General features: G+C 37.1%; 1 protein-coding gene across 1 annotated transcript in view; it reads right to left on the reverse strand.

The window, feature by feature from the left end:
- PRKG2 (protein kinase cGMP-dependent 2) overlaps positions 1-19,209 on the reverse strand; it is a 109,175-nt gene that overhangs the window by 10,841 nt on the left and 79,125 nt on the right. The window contains exons 15-17 of the mRNA XM_014787835.2: positions 11,345-11,508; positions 7,626-7,748; positions 6,592-6,654 (exon numbers count right to left, since the gene is read on the reverse strand). Of these exons, the coding sequence (XP_014643321.1) occupies positions 6,592-6,654; positions 7,626-7,748; positions 11,345-11,508 (350 nt within the window). The remainder of the gene's footprint in view (positions 1-6,591; positions 6,655-7,625; positions 7,749-11,344; positions 11,509-19,209) is intronic.

Below are 19,209 nucleotides of genomic sequence, written 5' to 3' on the forward strand. Positions count from 1 at the left end.
ACCGATTTAATCCAGCTCAGCCAGGGCAGGCAGCCCACCCTAGAGACTGGCCCCACCCAACAACAAGCCCTTAGGCAACTTGTGGGCCTGCATAGATTGGTGACTGGATTCTCTGCAGCCTGGAAACTGAGCCGACTTGAGCGGGGCAGGGTGTGCACAACGGGCGGGTGGAGAATGTGGGGCAGTGGCGGAGTGTGTGGGGCTCCTGCCGTGGAGAGACTGGGTCCGCTTGGGGAGGTCGGGGCGCTCACACGGGGCAGGACTGTGTTGACTGTGTGTGGACCTGTGGGCGGCAGGGTTTCTCAGCTGCAGAAGACTTGTGCTTCTCAAAGACCCACATAGGAGGTTTGCCCCACCTTCCAAAGCCTGAAACAATTGGGTGCTCCCATGCCCGAGGCCAGCCCCACCCAGCTGCAATCCTCAGAGAGCTGACAAGAGACCTAATAGGCTAGAGGCTTACAGCAATTGTAAGGCCCTGAGCCTAACAACCTGCCACGCTGGGGGCCTACTCACTTAAAAGAAATACTGCAACACAAATGTGGTATTAGAACTTGAAGCCAACTGTGCTGGGGCTCCCCACACCTGATAAAGAGACTGAAGGGCCCACAACAACTACAAGCAGCTGAGCATTACAACAGCTGGCCAGGAGCATAACTCGGCCTCCCTGGGCGCCTACAGGGAGAGCAAACAGGCCACAACAGAAGGACACACGTAGCCCACATAGGGGTCACCCCTGGAACATTGAGAACTGAGGGAAGCACACTGGAAGCCTCCTAAGGCATCACTTACATAAGGTCACCTATCCAAGAGCAGGAGACATAGCTGACCTACCTAATATGTAGACACAAGCACAGGGAAAGAGGCAAAATGAGGAGGCAAAAGAATACATTCCAAGTAAGGGAACAGGACAAAACCCCAGAAAAGGAACTAAGTGAAACAGAAATGAGCAACCTACCCGACTGAGAGTTCAAACTAAGAGTGTTAAGGATGCTCACTGATGTGGGGAGAAGAATAGATGAACTCAGTGAGAATGTCAACAAAGAAATGGAAGATATAAAAAAGAACCAATCAGAAATGAAGAATACAATACTGGAAATGAAAAATTCATTAGAGGGACTCAAAAGCAGAGTAGAGGATACAGAAGAACGGATCTGTGAGCTGGAAGAAAGACTAGAAGAAATTACCCAAGGTGAACAGGTAAAAGAGAAAAGAATTAAAAAGAGTGAGGACAGTCTAAGGGACCTCTGGGACAACATCAAGTGCACTAACATCCGTGTTATAGGTGTCCCGGAAGGAGAAGAGCGAGACAAGGGGGCAGAGAATCTATTTCAAGAAATAATAGATGAAAACTTCCCTAACCTAAGGAAGGAAATAGACATCCAGGTACAGGAAGCACAGAGAGCCCCAAACAAGATAAACCCAAAGAGGCCCACACCAAGACACATCATAATCAAAAGGTCCAGAATTAAAGATAAAGAGAGAATCCTAAAAGCCGCAAGAGAATGTCAAGTTACATACAAAGGAAACCCCATAAAGCTATCAGCTGACTTCTCAGCAGAAACCTTACAGGCTAGAAGAGAATGGCATGATATATTTAAAGTGCTAAAAGGAAAAAACTTACAGCCAAGAATACTCTACCCAGCAAGGTTATCATTCAAAATGGAAGGAGAGATCAAAATTTTCCCAGATAAGCAAAAATTAAAGGAGTTTGTCACCAAGAAACCAGTGCTACAAGAAATGTTAAAGGGACTGATTTAAGGGGAAAAGAGAAGACCACAAATAGGAAAAATTATCTATTTCCATGATTAGAACGTAATGGATACAAATACACATAAAAGAGGTTAGATATGATATCAAAAACATAAAAGGAGGGAGGAGGGGAGTTAAGAGTACAGCTTTCAGACAGAGGTCAAACTAAAGTGACCATCAATTCTGTATAGAAGAAGAAAGGAACAGAGAAGGACTACTAAAACACTGAGAAAAAAAAAAAAAAAGTTAAAAAATGGCAGTAAGTTCATACTTATCAATAGCTACTTTAAACGTCAATGGACTAAATGCTCCAATTAAAAGGCATAGGGTGGCTGAATGGATAAAAAAACAAGACCCATATACATGCTGTATAAAAGAGACACACTTCAGACCTAAAGACACTCACAAACTGAAAGTGAAGGGATGGAAAAAGATACTCCACGCAAATGGCAATGAAAAGAAAGCTGGGGTAGAAGTACTCATATCAGACAAAATAGACTTTAAAACAAAAACTGTAAAAAGAGACAAAGAAGGGCATTACATAATGATCAAGGGAACAATCCAACAAGAGGATATAACACTTGTAAATATCTACGCACCCAATGTAGGTGCACCTAAATATATAAAGCAATTATTAACAGACATAAAAACAGAAATAGACAGTAACACAATAATAGTAGGGGACTTTAACACTCCACTTACACCAACGGATAGATCATCCAAACAGAAGATCAATAAGGAAACATTGGCCTTAAACGACACACTAGAACAGATGGACCTAGTAGATATATACAGAGCATTCCATCCAAAAACCGAAGAATATATGTTCTTTTCAAATGCACATGGAACATTCTCCAGGATTGATCACATATTAGGCCACAAAACAAGTCTCCATAAATTTAAGAAGATTGAAATAATACCAAGCCTCTTTTCTGACCACCACGGTATGAAACTAGAAATCAACTATAGGAAGAAAATCAGAAAAGCCACAAATACGTGGAGATTAAACAAAATGCTACTGAACAACGACTGGGTTAATGAAGAAATCAAAGAAGAAATCAAAAAAATACCTGGAGACAAATGAAAATGAAAATACGACATGCCAGAATTTATGGGATACAGCAAAAGCAGGTCTAAGAGGGAAGTTTATAGCGATACAGGCCTATCTCAACAAACAAGAAAAATCTCAAATAAACAATCTAACAATGCACCTAAAGGAACTGGAAAAAGAAGAACAAACAAAGCCCAAAATCAGTAGAAGAAGTGAAATAATAAAAATCAGAGCAGAAATAAATGAAATAGAGACCAAAAAACAATAGAAAAAATTAATAAAACCAAGAGCTGGTTCTTTGAAAAGATCAACAAAATTGACAAATCTTTAGCTAGACTCACCAAGAAAAAAAGAGAGAAGGCACAAATAAGTAAAATCAGAAATGAAAGAGGAGAGGTTACAACAGACACCTCGGAAATACAAAAGATTATAAGAGAATACTATGAACAGCTATATGCCAACCAATTCGACAATCTGGAAGAAATGGATAAATTCTTAGAATCATACAACCTTCCAAAACTGGATCAAGAAGAAGTAGAGAATTTGAATAGACCAATCACCAGTAAGGAGATCGAAACAGTAATCACAAACCTCCCCAAAATAAAAGTCCAGGACCAGACGGCTTCCCTGGTGAATTCTACCAAACATTCAAAGAAGACTTAATACCTATCCTTCTCAAACTCTTCCAAAAAATTGAGGAGGGGGGGAAGCTCCCTAACTCATTCTACAAAGCTGACATTACCCTGATAACAAAACTAGACAAGGACAACACAAAAAAAGAAAATTACAGGTCAATATCACTGATGAACATCGATGCAAAAATCCTCAACAAAATACTAGCAAATCGCATACAACAATATGTTAAAAAGATTATACACCATGATCAAGTGGGATTTATTCCAGGGATGCAGGGATGGTTTAACATTCGCAAATCAATCAACGTGATACACCACATTAATAAAATGAAGAATAAAAATCACATGATCATCTCAATAGATGCAGAGAAAGCATTTGACAAGATACAGCATCCATTTATGATAAAAAACTCTGAATAAAATAGGTATAGAAGGAAAGTATCTCAACATAATAAGACCATATATGAGAAACCCACAGCTAATATCATCCTCAATGGTGAAAAACTGAAAGCCATCCCTCTAAGAACAGGAACCAGACAAGGATTCCCACTGTCACCACTCCTATTTAACATAGTACTGGAAGTCCTAGCCAGAGCAATCAGGCAAGAGAAAGAAATAAAAGGGATCCAAATTGGAAAGGAAGAAGTGAAACTGTCACTATTTGCAGATGACATGATTTTATATATAGAAAACCCTAAAGAATCCACCAGAAAACTTTTAGAAGTAATAAACGAATATGGTAAAGTTGCAGGATACAAAATCAACATACAAAAATCAGTTGCATTTCTGTACACTAACAACGAAGTAGCAGAAAGAGAAATTAAGAATACCATCCCATTTACAATTGCAACAAAAAGAATAAAATAGGAATAGGAATAAACTTAACCAAAGAGGTGAAAGATCTGTACACCGAAAACTATAAAACATTTCTGAAAGAAATTGAAGAAGACACAAAGAAATGGAAAGATATTCCGTGCTCTTGGATTGGAAGAATTAACATAGTTAAGATGTCCATACTTCCTAAAGCCATCTATAGATTCAATGCAATCCCTATCAAAGTTCCAACAACATTTTTCACAGAAATAGAACAAAGAATCCTAAAATTTATATGGAACAACAAAAGACCCCAAATAGCTAAAGGAATCCTGAGAAAAAAGAACAAAGCTGGAGGTATCACACTCCCTGATTTCAAAATATACCACAAAGCTATAGTAACCAAAACAGCATGGTACTGGCACAAAAACAGACACACAGATCAATGGAATAGAATCGAAAGCCCAGAAATAAACCCACACATCTATGGACAGCTAATCTTTGACAAAGGAGCCAAGAACATACAATGGGGAAAAGAAAGTCTCTTCAACAAATGGTGTTGGGGGGCCAGCTCCGTGGCTTAGCGGTTAAGTGCGCGCGCTCTGATGCTGGCGGCCCGGGTTCGGATCCCGGGCGCGCCCCAAGGCACCGCTTCTCCGTCCAGCGCGAGGCTGAGTCCCACGTACAGCAACTAGAAGGATGTGAACCTATGACATACAACTATCTGCTGGGGCTTTGGGGGGAAAAAAGTGAATAAATAAAATCTTTAAAAAAAAAAAAAACAAAAAAACAAATGGTGTTGGGAAAACTGGATAGCCACATGCAAAAAAATGAATGAAAGTAGACCCTTACCTTACACCATAAACAAAAATTAACTCCAAATGGATTAAAGACTTGAATGTAAGACCTGAAACTGTGAAACTTCTAGAAGAAAACATAGGCAGTACGCTCTTCGACATCGGTCTTAGCAACATCTTTTCAAACACCACGTCTGACCGGGCAAGAGAAACAATAGAAAAAATAAACAAATGGGACTACATCAAACTAAAAAGCTTCTGCAAAGCAAAGGAAACCATCAACAAAACGAAAAGACAACCTAAGAATTGGGAGAAGATATTTGCAAACCATACTTCTGATAAGGGTTTAATCTCCAAAATATATAAAGAACTCATGCATCTCAACAACAAAAAAACTACCAACCCAATTAAAAAATGGGCAAAAGACCTGAACAGACATTTCTCCAAAGAAGATATACAGATGGCCAACAGACACATGAAAAGATGTTCAAAATCATTAACTATCAGGGAAATGCAAATCAAAACTACAATGAGATATCACCTCACGCCCGTCAGAATGGCTATAATTAACAAGACAGGAAACAACATGTGTTGGAGAGGATGTGGAGAGAAGGGAACTCTCGTACACTGCTGGTGGGAGTGCAAACTGGTGCAGCCACTATGGAAAACAGTATGGAGATTCCTCAAAAAATCAAGGATAGAACTACCATATGATCCAGCTATTCCACTGTTGGGTATTTATCCAAAGAACTTGAAAACACCAATTTGTAAAGGTACATGCACCCCTGTGTTCATGCAGCGTTATTCACAATAGCCAAGACTTGGAAGCAACCTAAGTGCCCATCAAGGGACGAATGGATAAGGAAGATGTGGTCTATATACACAATGGAATACTACTCAGCTATAAGAAACGATGAAATCCAGCCATTTGTGACAACATGGATGGACATTGAGGGCATTATGCAAAGTGAAATAAGTCAGAGGCAGAAGGTCAAATACCGTATGATTTCCTTCATTAAGTAGTAGATAATAACAACAATAAACAAACACATAGAGACAGAGATTGGATTGGTGGTTACCAGAGGGGAAGGGGGGAGGGAGGAGGGTGAAAGGGATAATTCGGTACATGTGTGTGGTGATGGGTTGTAATCAGTATTTGGGTGGTGAACATAATGTAATCTATGCAGAAATAGAAGTATAATGATGTACACCTGAAATTTATACAATGTTATAAACCAATGTTACTGCAATAAACAAAAAATTAAAAAAAAAAAAAAAAGCTAAGTTGCTATAACTTGAAGATGTGATTTTGTAACTTGTTTCATAACTTCATCCATTCTTGATATGAATTTCCAGCATTAGAGAATTCACTTTGAGATTGATTATTGCAACTGCATCTAGTAAAACAGAAATTAAAAATAAAACACCAAAAAGGAAAGACTGAGCATCTGTAAAGGGATCCTTGTGGCCTACTGGGAGAAGCTTCGAGATTATCACATTTTTCTATAAATTTCTATATTTTTCTGTCAGGGAAGTAACTATGTACCTGTGTTTCTTAATGTCATTGATTCCATTCTTCAGATTTCCCAGTCTTTCTGTTGGATTTTGCCTAAAATAAAATTTTTTAAAAAGTAGTTTATAATAATTATGCTCAAGTGAACTTTAAATTAAAATTTAACATTTTTTCTTTATTCACTCATTTATTTATTCAACAATATTTACAGATGAGGCATCTGAGTATAGGGAAATGAAAAACACATGCCCCTCTCTGGGGGAGCCACAGTCAAATTAGATACATAGATGATTGATAGATAGATAGATAGACATACAGACAGGTAGATAGATCTCAGTTCTTTGAATGAGCTATGAATAAATGTTTAAAAGAACAGGAGCGTGCTATCTTACCAACTCTGCCGAGAAAACCCAGGAAAGCTTTAGAGAATCATTTACATCTGAGCTGGAATCTTAGAAACACGCAGAAATTTCTGTGGCAACTCACAGCTAGGTGTCACATTCTAAATTTATTAAATTTTAATGCTTTAAAAAAAGTTCAAATGTGCAAAAAAAAACAGCGAAAAAGTGAAGTTTACACAAAAACTCTAGAAGTCTTCTGTTCTCCAATGAATTATTTTTAATGATAAGTAGAAATCTGGAGTATTTAGAACACGGTCAGAGGAGTACTTTTTTTTTTAAAATGAAGATTGAAAGAGGGCATATTGTAACACTTTATCATCACCTCTGATTTTCTCTCAAAATAAGAAGGTTGTAAATTAATTACTCCTTTATTAAATTAAGGTTTGTGGTTCTACTTGCTCTATAATGGATAAAGATGATTCCCAAGGATAACCTGAAAAATCTGGATCTCTTCAAAACTAAAAGTAGGTATTGTGATTCTATAACATGAAGTAAACACAAACTCCTAGCATAGATGCAAAACAGAAAATCATTTTCGTTAAATATAATTTAGCTACATAGAAAAGTACAAAAAATAAACATATATCTAATCTAAAAATGTGTGGAAACAGAAATGAGAAGCCTTCGCACTTTCCACAAGAACAAGTTTTTAATTGTCATTCTCACCTGCAAAGCCTCCGAATCAAATCCTCAGGTCGTCTTGATATTTTTCTGGGAAAATCCATTTTCTCAATTCCTTTGAGAATCAAATTATAGGTCATCATTTGGTCAATCCCAGAAAAGGGCGGGCTAGAGAAAAGCCAAAATAGGACACTGGGATCAGCATCTGAGACACATTTACAACTAAGTTTCTTCTTTTTTTCTCTCCCTCACTCCCCTCACTCTCATTAGTTATTTTATAACAAATCTGGATATATGCTGGAAAATAATTTCATATCACTTAACAAATTACACACACACACACATACAGGTAATTTGTCAAGTGGTGATAATCACTAAAAAGAGAAATAAAGGGGGCCGGCCCAGTGGCTTAGCGGTTAAGTGCGCGTGCTCTGCTACTAGCGGTCCGGTTTCGGATCCCGGGTGCGCACCGACGCACCGCTTCTCTGGCCATGCTGAGGCCGCGTCCCACATACAGCAACTAGAAGGATGTGCAACTATGACATACAACTATCTACTGGGGCTTTTGGGAAAAAAAAGGAGGAGGATTGGCAATAGATGTTAGCTCAGAGCCGGTCTTCCTCAGCAAAAAGAGGAGGATTAGCATGGATGTTAGCTCAGGGCTGATCTTCCTCACAAAAAAATAAATAAATAAAAATAAAAAAAAAATAAAGGAAGAGACAGAGAGTGACAGAGAGAGGTGTGATTTTTTTAGATACAGTGGATAGGAAAAGCCTCTCACATAAGTTGATGGTTGAGCAGAAGTATGAATCAAGAGAAGGAGTGAATGAGCCACACGGTTATCAGTAGGCAAAGGACTCCAAGCCAGCAATACAAAGGCCATGAGTCAGGAGTGGGCACGGATTGTTCTTGGAACCCTGAAGAGGGCAGTGTTTCTCGAGTGAGTAGGCAGGAGAGGGGTAGAAGAGATGAGGGCAACATCATATAGATCTAGTGGGTTATGGTAAGGACCTGGGAATATCTTCTGAGTCAGATGATATAATTTACAGCAGCCAGAGTAAACTTTTTGTAAATGTGTGGAGAATAAACTGTGATGGTGCTAGTGGTAGGGGAAGGAAGGCGTGGTAGCCTGGACTAGGGGATGGTAGTACCGAAGGTGGTGAGACAGGGTTGGATTCCGGACCCATTTAGATGGCAAAGCCAATAGAATTTGCTGATGGGGTGAACGTAGTGTGTGGGAGAAAGAAAGGATTCAAGAACAGTGCTAAAGTGTTCTGACCTATAGAATGGGGCTATCATTTACCAAGAGAAGAAAGACTAGGGTGGGGGTAGGGGGTGCAAGAGTGCAGAGCGGGATATGAAGAAGAGATTCAAGAGTTGTTTTGAATATCCAAATAGAGATGCTAAGCAGACAGTTGAATTTATGAGTCTGGCATTCAGGGAAGAGGTTAGATCTCGGGGTATAATTCTGGGGAGTCATCAGACGGTATTCATGGCCATAGGACTCGATGATATCACCAAAAGAGTGAGTAGATAGAAAAGAGATCAAGGACTGAATTGACCCAATGTTGAGAGGTGAGGACAATGAGAAGGATCCAGCAATGGAGACTGAGAAGGGGCCACCAGTGTGGGAAAAGAAATGAGAGAGAGAGATCCTAGAAGCCATGTGAAGAAAGTATTTCATGGAAAGTGTTGCTAAGATGAGTAAGAAAGCATTAGGAATTGACCGTTAAATTTAGATAACATTTTAACGCATATGCTTTGCTTTTAAAAACACTTTAATAATCTATTCTATTGTGTCATTTAGTTTTTGAAAATTAAAGAAGGCTTTCATGAACTACTCCGCTGTATCTTGGTCATGCTTGGGACCTTTTGATATTGAGAGTTCCCTCTCTTAGTAATAAACTTGAAACAAGGCCGATGCACCAACTTCTCGATAATCTATATTTCACCTGTCAAGAAAATGAGGGAGGAAACAGAACCATTGCTATAGTATTTTCAACTTATTTATATATTTACAACTATGTTGTGTTTTGTTTTTAGTTCTTTTCTCATTTTCATTTACTCCTGACTCTCTCAACTTCAGGGCATTTAACATTAACTTTTCTCACACCCTACCCTGAAAACCTTTACAAAAACAATTTCTCAACTTCTTTATGACAGCTCAAGGCCACTTCAGCAACTCCAAGTTATTGGCTTTTTTTCCCCCTCTTCCTTATTGCCTCAATTTATGTCCCTACTCCTTGTAACAATTGATTCAGCTGAAGAATACTGAGATGTACATTCTCCAGTGACCTACAGGAACCATGATGTATTTCTTAGAAATGCAGCTGACAAATTTCCCAGGGATGAGGAAACAGATTCTTGAAGTAGAATTCCTTGTGTCCCAAGACCTTAAGCAACTTTCTCTCTGAATGATGGTCTGGAAATTTTTCTCTTTTTTACTTCAAAATCTTAAGCATGAATATTTGAAAATGATTACAGATAATATAAAATAATCTTTCCTATCTGTTTGCTCAATGCATGTGGCCAAGGAAGTAGAATGTAGCCAGGGGTAATATAACATTGAAATTTGTAGTGTAAAAAGTTCAAGAAGATTCTATGAAACTCTCTTTTTGTAAAGTATGTGTTGAAACTTGAATCCCTCATCAATGGGCTCATTCCAGTATTTCTTATGCCATTCCATATGCAAATCCTCCCTGAAATTAAGACTGAGAATATTTGGTTATAAAGTTTTATGAGGATGATCAGATCAGTTAATGAGGAATGGAGGTAGAAAACTGGAAAGAAAACTGGTCTGAATCCTGTGTGTGTGTGGTCAAGCATTATATTAAAAACAAATATATATAAGGCACATGTATGTAATGGAAAGTATGTCACATTTAGAGTCAGAAGACCTGCGATCAAATCCCTGATCTCAGGCAGGTAGCTCTCTATCCAGTTTTCTAATCTATAAAATTTAAATCATAAAATAATAATAAAAATTCCTGCTTTAACTTCCACACAAGTTTGTAAAAACTAAACTAGAGAATATACATAGAAGTGCTTCATAAACTGTAAAAATGCTTTACAAATGTGTGATATTATTACATATAGCCTATATACGTGTACGTGCAAGTGTGTATATAAGTGCATGTGTGTGTGTGTGTGTGTGTGTGCACGTGTGCACTCGTGTTGAATATATGAGGTCTTGGATTCATTAATGCAGCCCTTTAATCTCTTCAGGAATGACGATTCAATTTTAACTGCTAGAACTCCTGCTGTGTCTTGTCTCTGTTCATTAGCACCTCTAGAAAGCAGTTGACAGGGGATTAAAATTTAAATCCAGCAATGTTGCTTTCTCTTAGCATTTCTGGTTAATGATTTATTGGGAAGATGGAAGAATATGTTAAACTTAGTTTAATTGATCAATGGATTTCATGATTGCTATTTGCTCAATTAAAAAAATATATACAAGATGAAATAATAACAGCCTACAACCTCAGTTCCTTTTCTTATTCTTATGATGGATTACCAAAACCTTCACACACTTAATATGTTATCTACAATAACAGGCCTTGCCATTTTAGGTAACCCATAGCAATTCTGTACTCCTTTCCTGCACCTTCCTGCATCTCTTCTCCATGTTATGTGAAATAAAGTAAAGAGGAAAAGGCATCATATTTAATTAAAATGTTAAGCTCTTAAGTTACATATTTTATCATTACTAAGTTATTTTTGCCCTTCTCTGAAGAAGAGACTGGACACAACTTGGAGGCACTTACTTGCCCGTTAGGAGCTCATACACCAGAATTCCCAGGGACCAAAAATCCACACTGAAGTCATGTCCTTTGTTAAGAATGACTTCAGGAGCTACATACTCTGGAGTTCCACAGAATGTCCATGTTTTCTGTCCAGATCCTATTTTCTTAGCAAATCCAAAGTCAACCTGGAAAAGAATGTCAAAGAAATTTTCAGAGACCATAAAATTCATGTTCTTCTTTAAGTCTCCCCCTAACTTCTCCAATCTTCTTTCTACACCTCCACCCTCCCCTTCACACTACACACACACACACACACACACCCCACTGACCCTCTCATTTATTCTTTTGCAGGGCCAGGTGTAAATCTAGTTATAATGGAGAAAGTTCCATGAACACACCTCTATGCCCATGGCCGCTAAAAGACAAGAGGAATGGTTTAGTAACAACAAATGTGAAGCGCAGGGCAAGCAGACAAATAATTTTCAAATCAATGGTGGTAATCATTGGGAAGAGGAGAAGAGGGGGAAGTGATGGACACTTGTGCACTTCAAGCTCCATCATAAAAGGAAAAATAATAGCAGAATTGAGAGTTTGGAAAGGGACTATTGTTGAGAAGGGGGGCTTAAAATTCTAGACAGTCTTTAAAAACCATTCGCATAAGGTTTGCACCCTTTAAATTTTGGCAGTCCAAAGAAAAAGCCCAGGATCATCCCATCTCAGCTTTGGCTGGGCTCTGTACACTTTCAGTCCTTCTCAGGGAGGTGGGTGGTGGATAGCACCTGCATTAACTTATTTATTCTGAACAGATAGTCAGCATCCAGTATAGGCCAGGTGCTAGGCTTACAGATACAGAGTTGACTAGGAGAAGCTCAGAGTGTTGGCAATACTTACACATACCTGATTAACACTATATCACGTGATACAGTAGAAGATTATGCAAAGTGTAAACTCAGAGGGCCAAAAAACATGTACTTCTGCAACATTAGTGAGAAGATGTTTGGGGAAGATGTCATTAGGAACTTGGCCTTGACTGACGATTGGGAACTCTCTTGGGGTAACGAATTGGTGCTACCCTCATCTGTCTTTTCAGAATAGGCCCCTCCCCTTCTCTGAGACTCTATTCAATGAACTCTGCGCACAGAATAGAGAGAAGAAAGAAGGTCGGAGCAACAGAAGACCCGCTCATTGAATTGAGGCAGTGTCTACGACTGAAATCCTGCCCCGCAAGCCGAACAGTTTATTTCCTTCCACAGGGGCTGTTTAGCATGTATTTTTCATCTCCAATATATACAGATATTCTTTTAATAAAATTGCCCTCTATCTCCTTCAAGTAAACAGACACACAAGCTATACCTGGGCTTCAACATGCACATTTTAATAGCTTCACTACGCATGGACTATCTCAATAATATGGCAACAATCTTGGTTAAAAAATTAAATAAGGCTAACATATCAAAATAGGCCCTCACCTAAAAAAGCATGAGTTACCGAACTATAAAATCTAGCCCTCACTTATTTATTCAAATATTAATATTTAAAATCTTCATTTCACCTTAAATAAATCTTTTAGAAATCTGCCTTTCTACTAATGTTTTTTAGTATTTATCACACAACAGCAAGCATTTCTTTATTAGAAAAAGGAAATTTAAACAACTTAATTTGAAGTAGGCTTTTACTGTTTTATCTACACAGAATGACTCAAAGATTATATCTAAGAGATGGCTGGGGATATTATGAAATTAAAATTTGTAACCAGCTGAGATTAGCATTTCTACTTATTCCTTAGAGAAAGAACCAATATGAAAATACTAATTTTATAAAGACTGAAATTTAAGAGACAAGAAAACAATGCTCATAACTGCATTTATATGCATGCATATATGGAAATATTATATTTTGTTGTCTTATAACAGCTTTCTGACTCATTTTTTTCATTGCATTTGTTTTCCTTTTAAAGATGACTTAAAGTTCATTAAACATTTAGAAGAGTTTTTCTAGCTCTGAAAGTGGTAAGTTTTAATTTGGTTTTGCTTTTGTAATATTCGTATATTGGCCCAAAGAGATGGCAAAAATTCTATTAAGATTTATGAAAACTTACTACTTTCTTTATCTCTTTTGATCTTATGAACTTTAGTCTAATTCATTTGGTCAGAGGAAATTGACACTTGGCCCTATCCAAAGTCATGTGCCTAGTACAGAAGACCCCAGATCTTCTGACGTCAAGTTCTGTGTATTTTCTAGAAAAATTCACACTACCTCTGTCTTGTACCACCATGGATATTACCTCGAAGCCTCAGTCTTTTTTTAACTCTATCTATCCTAGGCAACAGAAATGTAAGTTCCTTCTTTTATTCATTCAATGAATATTTATTGAATACCACTATGACCAAGCACCAGGATACAGACAAAGCCCCTCTCTTCTCAGAGCTTACATTGAAGAGAATGAGGAGAACAAGCAAAAAAATATAATATCATACATAATAACACCAGATAGTGACATATGCTATGAAGAAACATAAGGCAGAGATCAGCATGAATGGTACTTTAAATAGAGTGATCAGGAAAAGTCCCTTGAAGTAGCATTTGAGCAGAAATCTGAGTGAAATAAGAAAGAGAGCTCTGTAAATATCTGAGCCAGAGTGATTCTGCCAGTGGAAGAGCTGGCACAAAGGCCTTTGGGAACATGCGTGGTATGTTCAAGGAAGGAAAGAAGGCCACTGTGGCTGGGCCACAGTGCGTGAGGGGAAGAGAGGCAGGAAGTGAAGGCAGATTATGTAGTGGTCTGGTAAGCCACAGAAAGAACTTCAGATTTTTTTTTCTAAGAGGCCATTGGAGATTAAGAGAAGGGGTATGCATGGTTCGACTAATGTTTTAAAGGGATCATTCTAGAAAGAAAATAGCCCCCCCCCCCTTTTCTTTTTAAACTCTACTGGCAAAACTGAGCTTTCAAGAATCATCTCTGGAGAAGCCTCACACAGGTTAAATTCTCAGTATTAAAGACAGCTTACATTATGCTGAAAGCTTAAAAACATTGTCTCCAAAGATTTTAATAAACTATAAGGCTTTCAGATGCTTCTAAATCTGCAGTGATGATTGCATCATTCAGAAATAGAAAAATTAGCATTGTGGCTTGCTGGAGCTGGTGTCCAGTAAGCATTAGCTTTTTCCCAGAAGTTTCTCTCTGGGTCAGTGAATTTGTCAGATATTGGTTCTCTTGGTCACATAAAAAATGGATATAAAATGACCAGTCTCATTAAGCCAGATGATTCATGGAGACATAACATTCCAAAAAAATATTTATGTGGCATTTCTAGGGCACTTTCTTTGCCCAAGTCTAGACAAGGGTAAAATGGAATCTGTTTATCCTGTCTACCAACAACCAAAGATGATTTCATGTCCTTGTGATACTAACGTCCTTCCACTGAAACAGGCAACCGTGGACGGCTTCCACTGGGTGGAAGGGAGAGTGCGAGAGGCTAACATTTGGGATGGATGAGTCTTTCATAGCAACACCCTTTCTTCATGGGGGTGCGGTGATGCACCTGAAACACTTAGAGTGTTTAGGAGAAAGTGGACAAGATGAAGAGGAGCTTTGCATATATAAGAACAAACTGAGAAAACTGTTGGAAGCTCATGTCATATGCCACCACCTCTTTGAAGCCTTCCTTGAATTTACAGAACCAATTCCTTTCTCCTATGAGGTTCTTTAACACTGTTTATATTCCATGATTACATCCCATATGGCAGCATCGTCTAGTTGTGTGTGAATAAATGAGGAGAGGCACTATATCCTATTTGTCTTGTACCCCCTACAGCATTTATAATACAGCAGATGTTCAACACGTTTGATGAAAAAATCTGAATGAAGAGATAACTGTTAACATCAGTTTCAATAAGATACATATACATGTATATGTATATATATAATCTTCACAACAACTTTGTGAGCTAGGGACTATTGTTCCAATGTTAAAGATGAGAAAATTAAAGTTTAAGAAGGTCATGGATACTTGAGGTAAGTAAGACTTGAACCAGGTTTCAAAGGGAACCTTCCCATTATAGGTCAATTGATGAGGAAGTGGAAGATTTTAAGGGAAAAGAAGGAACATATGTTAGGCATATTGGTGGGAAAAGCTAAACTGTCACTTACTAAGTACAGCTAATAATGGTCTGGCAAAAACAAATATAGTTGGAGCCAATGATTACTTTTAGTTTTCAAGTTACGAAATACTTGATACATATAAAATAATGTGACATATATGCAAGTTATAAAGCATGAGAATAAAAACACCCCTGTACCCACCACCAGTTTAATAATTAGAAGCAATGCGGAAGCCCTATGTGCTCCTCCCAGAGTGTCTTCCTGCCCACTGCCAAGAGGTCACCATCACCCTGACTTTTGTATTTATCATTTGCTTGCATTCATTTCTAATTTTATCATATATCTAATAACTTTAAATAACATATAGTTCTCATTTTAAAAATTTTAGATAAATCTTATCATATCTATTCTTGGGCAAATTGTCTTTTTTTACTTAAAATCATATTTGTAAATTTAATCCTTACTGTAGTACATTTATTTTCACTGCTGTCATACACCATTGGATTAACATGCCATGATTTTTTCTGTTCATTATGCTCTTGATGGACATTTGTCTAGTATCTAATTGTGTGCTATCACAGAAATGCTTCTGTTAACATCATTTTTCATGTTACCTAGTGAACATGTGTAAGAGGGTAGAATTTCTGGGTCAAAGATGTGATATCTTCAACTTCACTACATATTATCAAATTATTTTCCGTAGGGATTGCACTATATTACCACCCCTTTCACCAGCAGCAGTGTATAAGAGTTCCTATTGCTCGCCTTCAGAAATGTCCTGGCCATTCTTGGCCCTTGGTGAGTCTACATAAACTTTAGAATCAGCTTGCCAAGCTTCATGAAAAGCTCTGCTGGAATTCCACTGGAAGTGTATCAAATCTGTAGATCATTCTGGAGACTACTGATATCTTTAGAATGTTGAGTCTTCCTATTTTTAAACCTAGTACATCTTTCTTAGTTAGGGTGATGCTAGCTAGTGCAACAAACATACCCAAGAAAGTATAAAAGCTTAAACTCTACATTAATTTATTTCCTCACATAATGGGTTTCCCTCAGCAGCAGGAGGATCTCCTCCAAGCACTGGTTCAGGGACACAGTTTCCTTCCATCTTATGGCTTTGCCAACTTCAAATCTGCTCTGTTTATTGGCCACAAGCTGGAAAGTCTGCACAGAGATCACCTGCACAGATCACTATCAGCCCAGGTCTGACAGTGGTGCCCAGCATGGCAGCTCACATTTCACTAGCTAGAATTGCGCCATATGGTTACACTACCCACAAAGAAGCCTGGGCTATGTTGTCTAGCTTTGTTCTCAGAAGAAAAGGGAGTGAGCCTATTAATTTAGGTCTTTTTAATGTCTTTAATAGGCCTAATATTACCGATTAATGTAGGTCTTTTAATATCTTTTGATAAATTTGTGTAAGTTTCTCAATAAAGCAGCAAACAACACATCAGTGGTTACCAGAGGCAAACGGGGGTGAGACAAGGGCGAAATGTTGGTAAAGGAGGTCAATTATGTGGCGATGGATGGAAACTAGACTTTTGGTGGTGAGCACGCTGTAGTATATACAGATGTCGAATTATAATGTTGTACACCTGAAATTTATATAGTGTTATAAAACGTTCCCGCAATAAAAAATAAATTAAATTAAAATTAAAATAAATAAATAAAAGAAAAGCAAAAGCGGAGGAAATGAAATTAAAAAAAAAAATTCAAGTCAACTTTATGGCTGCAGGGAAACATCAGAGATGCCACAGCAAAATCAGAAGTGCGAATGATATAAGTTAATTTAAGTAGGGAAAACAAACGGAGATGTAGCACAAGTCAGGTAATTCCCACTGCCTGACTGTGCTAGGGAGCATCAAACCTCTGAAATTACCATCTGATACTACATGCACAACACACGAAAACCCTTCTTACTAATTTTTAATCGATTTTTAAGTCAACTTGATTACAGTATAAATTACAATAAAATGCACCCATTTTAAATGCAAAAAAAAGTTTCTCAATAAAGCTCCACATTTTTGTTAATTTATTCCTAGATACATTATATTTTTATTTATATTATATAAATACATGTATTATATTTTTATTTTTTGTAAATGGCATTTGTATTCCTATTTATCAACTATATTTCTGATATTTAAAAAATACACTGAGTTCTCGTATTATTAATTTTACACCAGCAACCATACTAAACTCTCTACTTAATTTTAATAATTGGTTGTTACATTCTGGATTTCTATAGAGTTAATCATATCACATGGGAAAATAGGTTTTGTTGTTTACATTCCAATCTTTCTTTTAATTTTATTTATATCTTACTGTATTGGGTAGAACCTCCAGTAAAATATTGAATAGAAGTGCTTATACGACTTTTGAGAGCATACTTCTAATGTCTCATCATTATTTACAGTGTTTGCTCCAAATTTTTTTAGGTACCTGTCATTGGGTTAATAAAACTTATTTCTACTTCTGGTTTGCTAAGAGATTTTATTATAACTGAATGTAGAAACGTATCAAATTTTCTGTTCATTTATTGAGGTGATTATATAATTGTTTTTCTTTTTTAATGTATTAAGGTGGTGACTTGGTTTAGTAAAATTTTTAATGTTAAACTATGCTTGCATTCCTGATATATATCTAACCTTGTTATGATGCATTGTTATAATATGTATTCATTGCAGTATTCAGTTTGCTAATATTTTGCTTATGATTTTTGCACTAAACTTACGAGTGAGATTGGCCGTTAATTTGCCTTCCTTAGGAGTTTCCTTTGGAGAATCAAGTTTATACTAACGTCACAGAATAAGATGGAAATTTTATCTTTTACTGTTTTCTGAAAGAATTTGCATAAGATTAATATAAATCCTTGGAGTAAATTCTCTGGCTTTGGTGTGCTAGGGACTGAATGTGTCCCTCCAAAACTCCTATGTTGAAGCTCTAACCCCAATGTGATAATATTTGGAGGCGTGGCCTTTGGGAGATGATTAGGTCTGAGGGTAAAGCCCTCAAGAATGGGATTAGTGCCCTTACAAAAAGAGACACAAGAAGAATGATCTCTCCCTCTCTGCCAATGTGAGGACACAGCAAGAAGACAGCTGTCTGCAAACTAGGAAGAGAGCTCTGCAAACCAGGAAGAAAGGTCTCACCAGAACTTGACTACATATATATATATAAATACATATATAAATATATATGTAAATATACACTATATATATAAATATATATTTCAAATATAGTAGTAGAGTTGCCCAAATACTTTCGAATCCATGTAAATCTTTGCTTTAACTGTAATTACGTTCATTTGTAATAGTATTTACCTGTACCTCTTCTCTTTTTCTTTTGATCTGTGTTTCCACAGTTTGTTAATTTTATTAGTCTTTTCAAAATATCAACCCTTGGCTCCAGATCTCTTTTATTGTATATTTTATTAATTCGTGTTCTTAAATTTATTTTTTTTCTTCTCTTTTCTTTGATTTTATTTTGTTTCCCCCTTTTCCATCTGCTTAAGTTGGATGCTTAGCTCATTAATGTTTAATCTTTCTTGCTTCCTAGTTGAAACATTTAAGGCTATAAGTGTTACTCTCACTATCATTTTAGTTGCAACCCACACGTGTTGATGTGTAGTATTCTCTATTGTGCAACTCTATTTTATAATATTCACTAAAATTTCTCCTTCAATGATCCTTGAGTTATTTGAAATATCCTTAAAATTCCAATGAGAAGAGTTATGACTTTTGTTAGTGGTTTTGTTACTGATTTCTCCCTTAAATACATTAAT

The sequence above is a fragment of the Ceratotherium simum genome, chromosome 8 (genome assembly GCF_057802395.1).
Source record: "Ceratotherium simum simum isolate JZ-2026a chromosome 8, ASM5780239v1, whole genome shotgun sequence".
Classification (NCBI taxonomy): domain Eukaryota; kingdom Metazoa; phylum Chordata; class Mammalia; order Perissodactyla; family Rhinocerotidae; genus Ceratotherium; species Ceratotherium simum.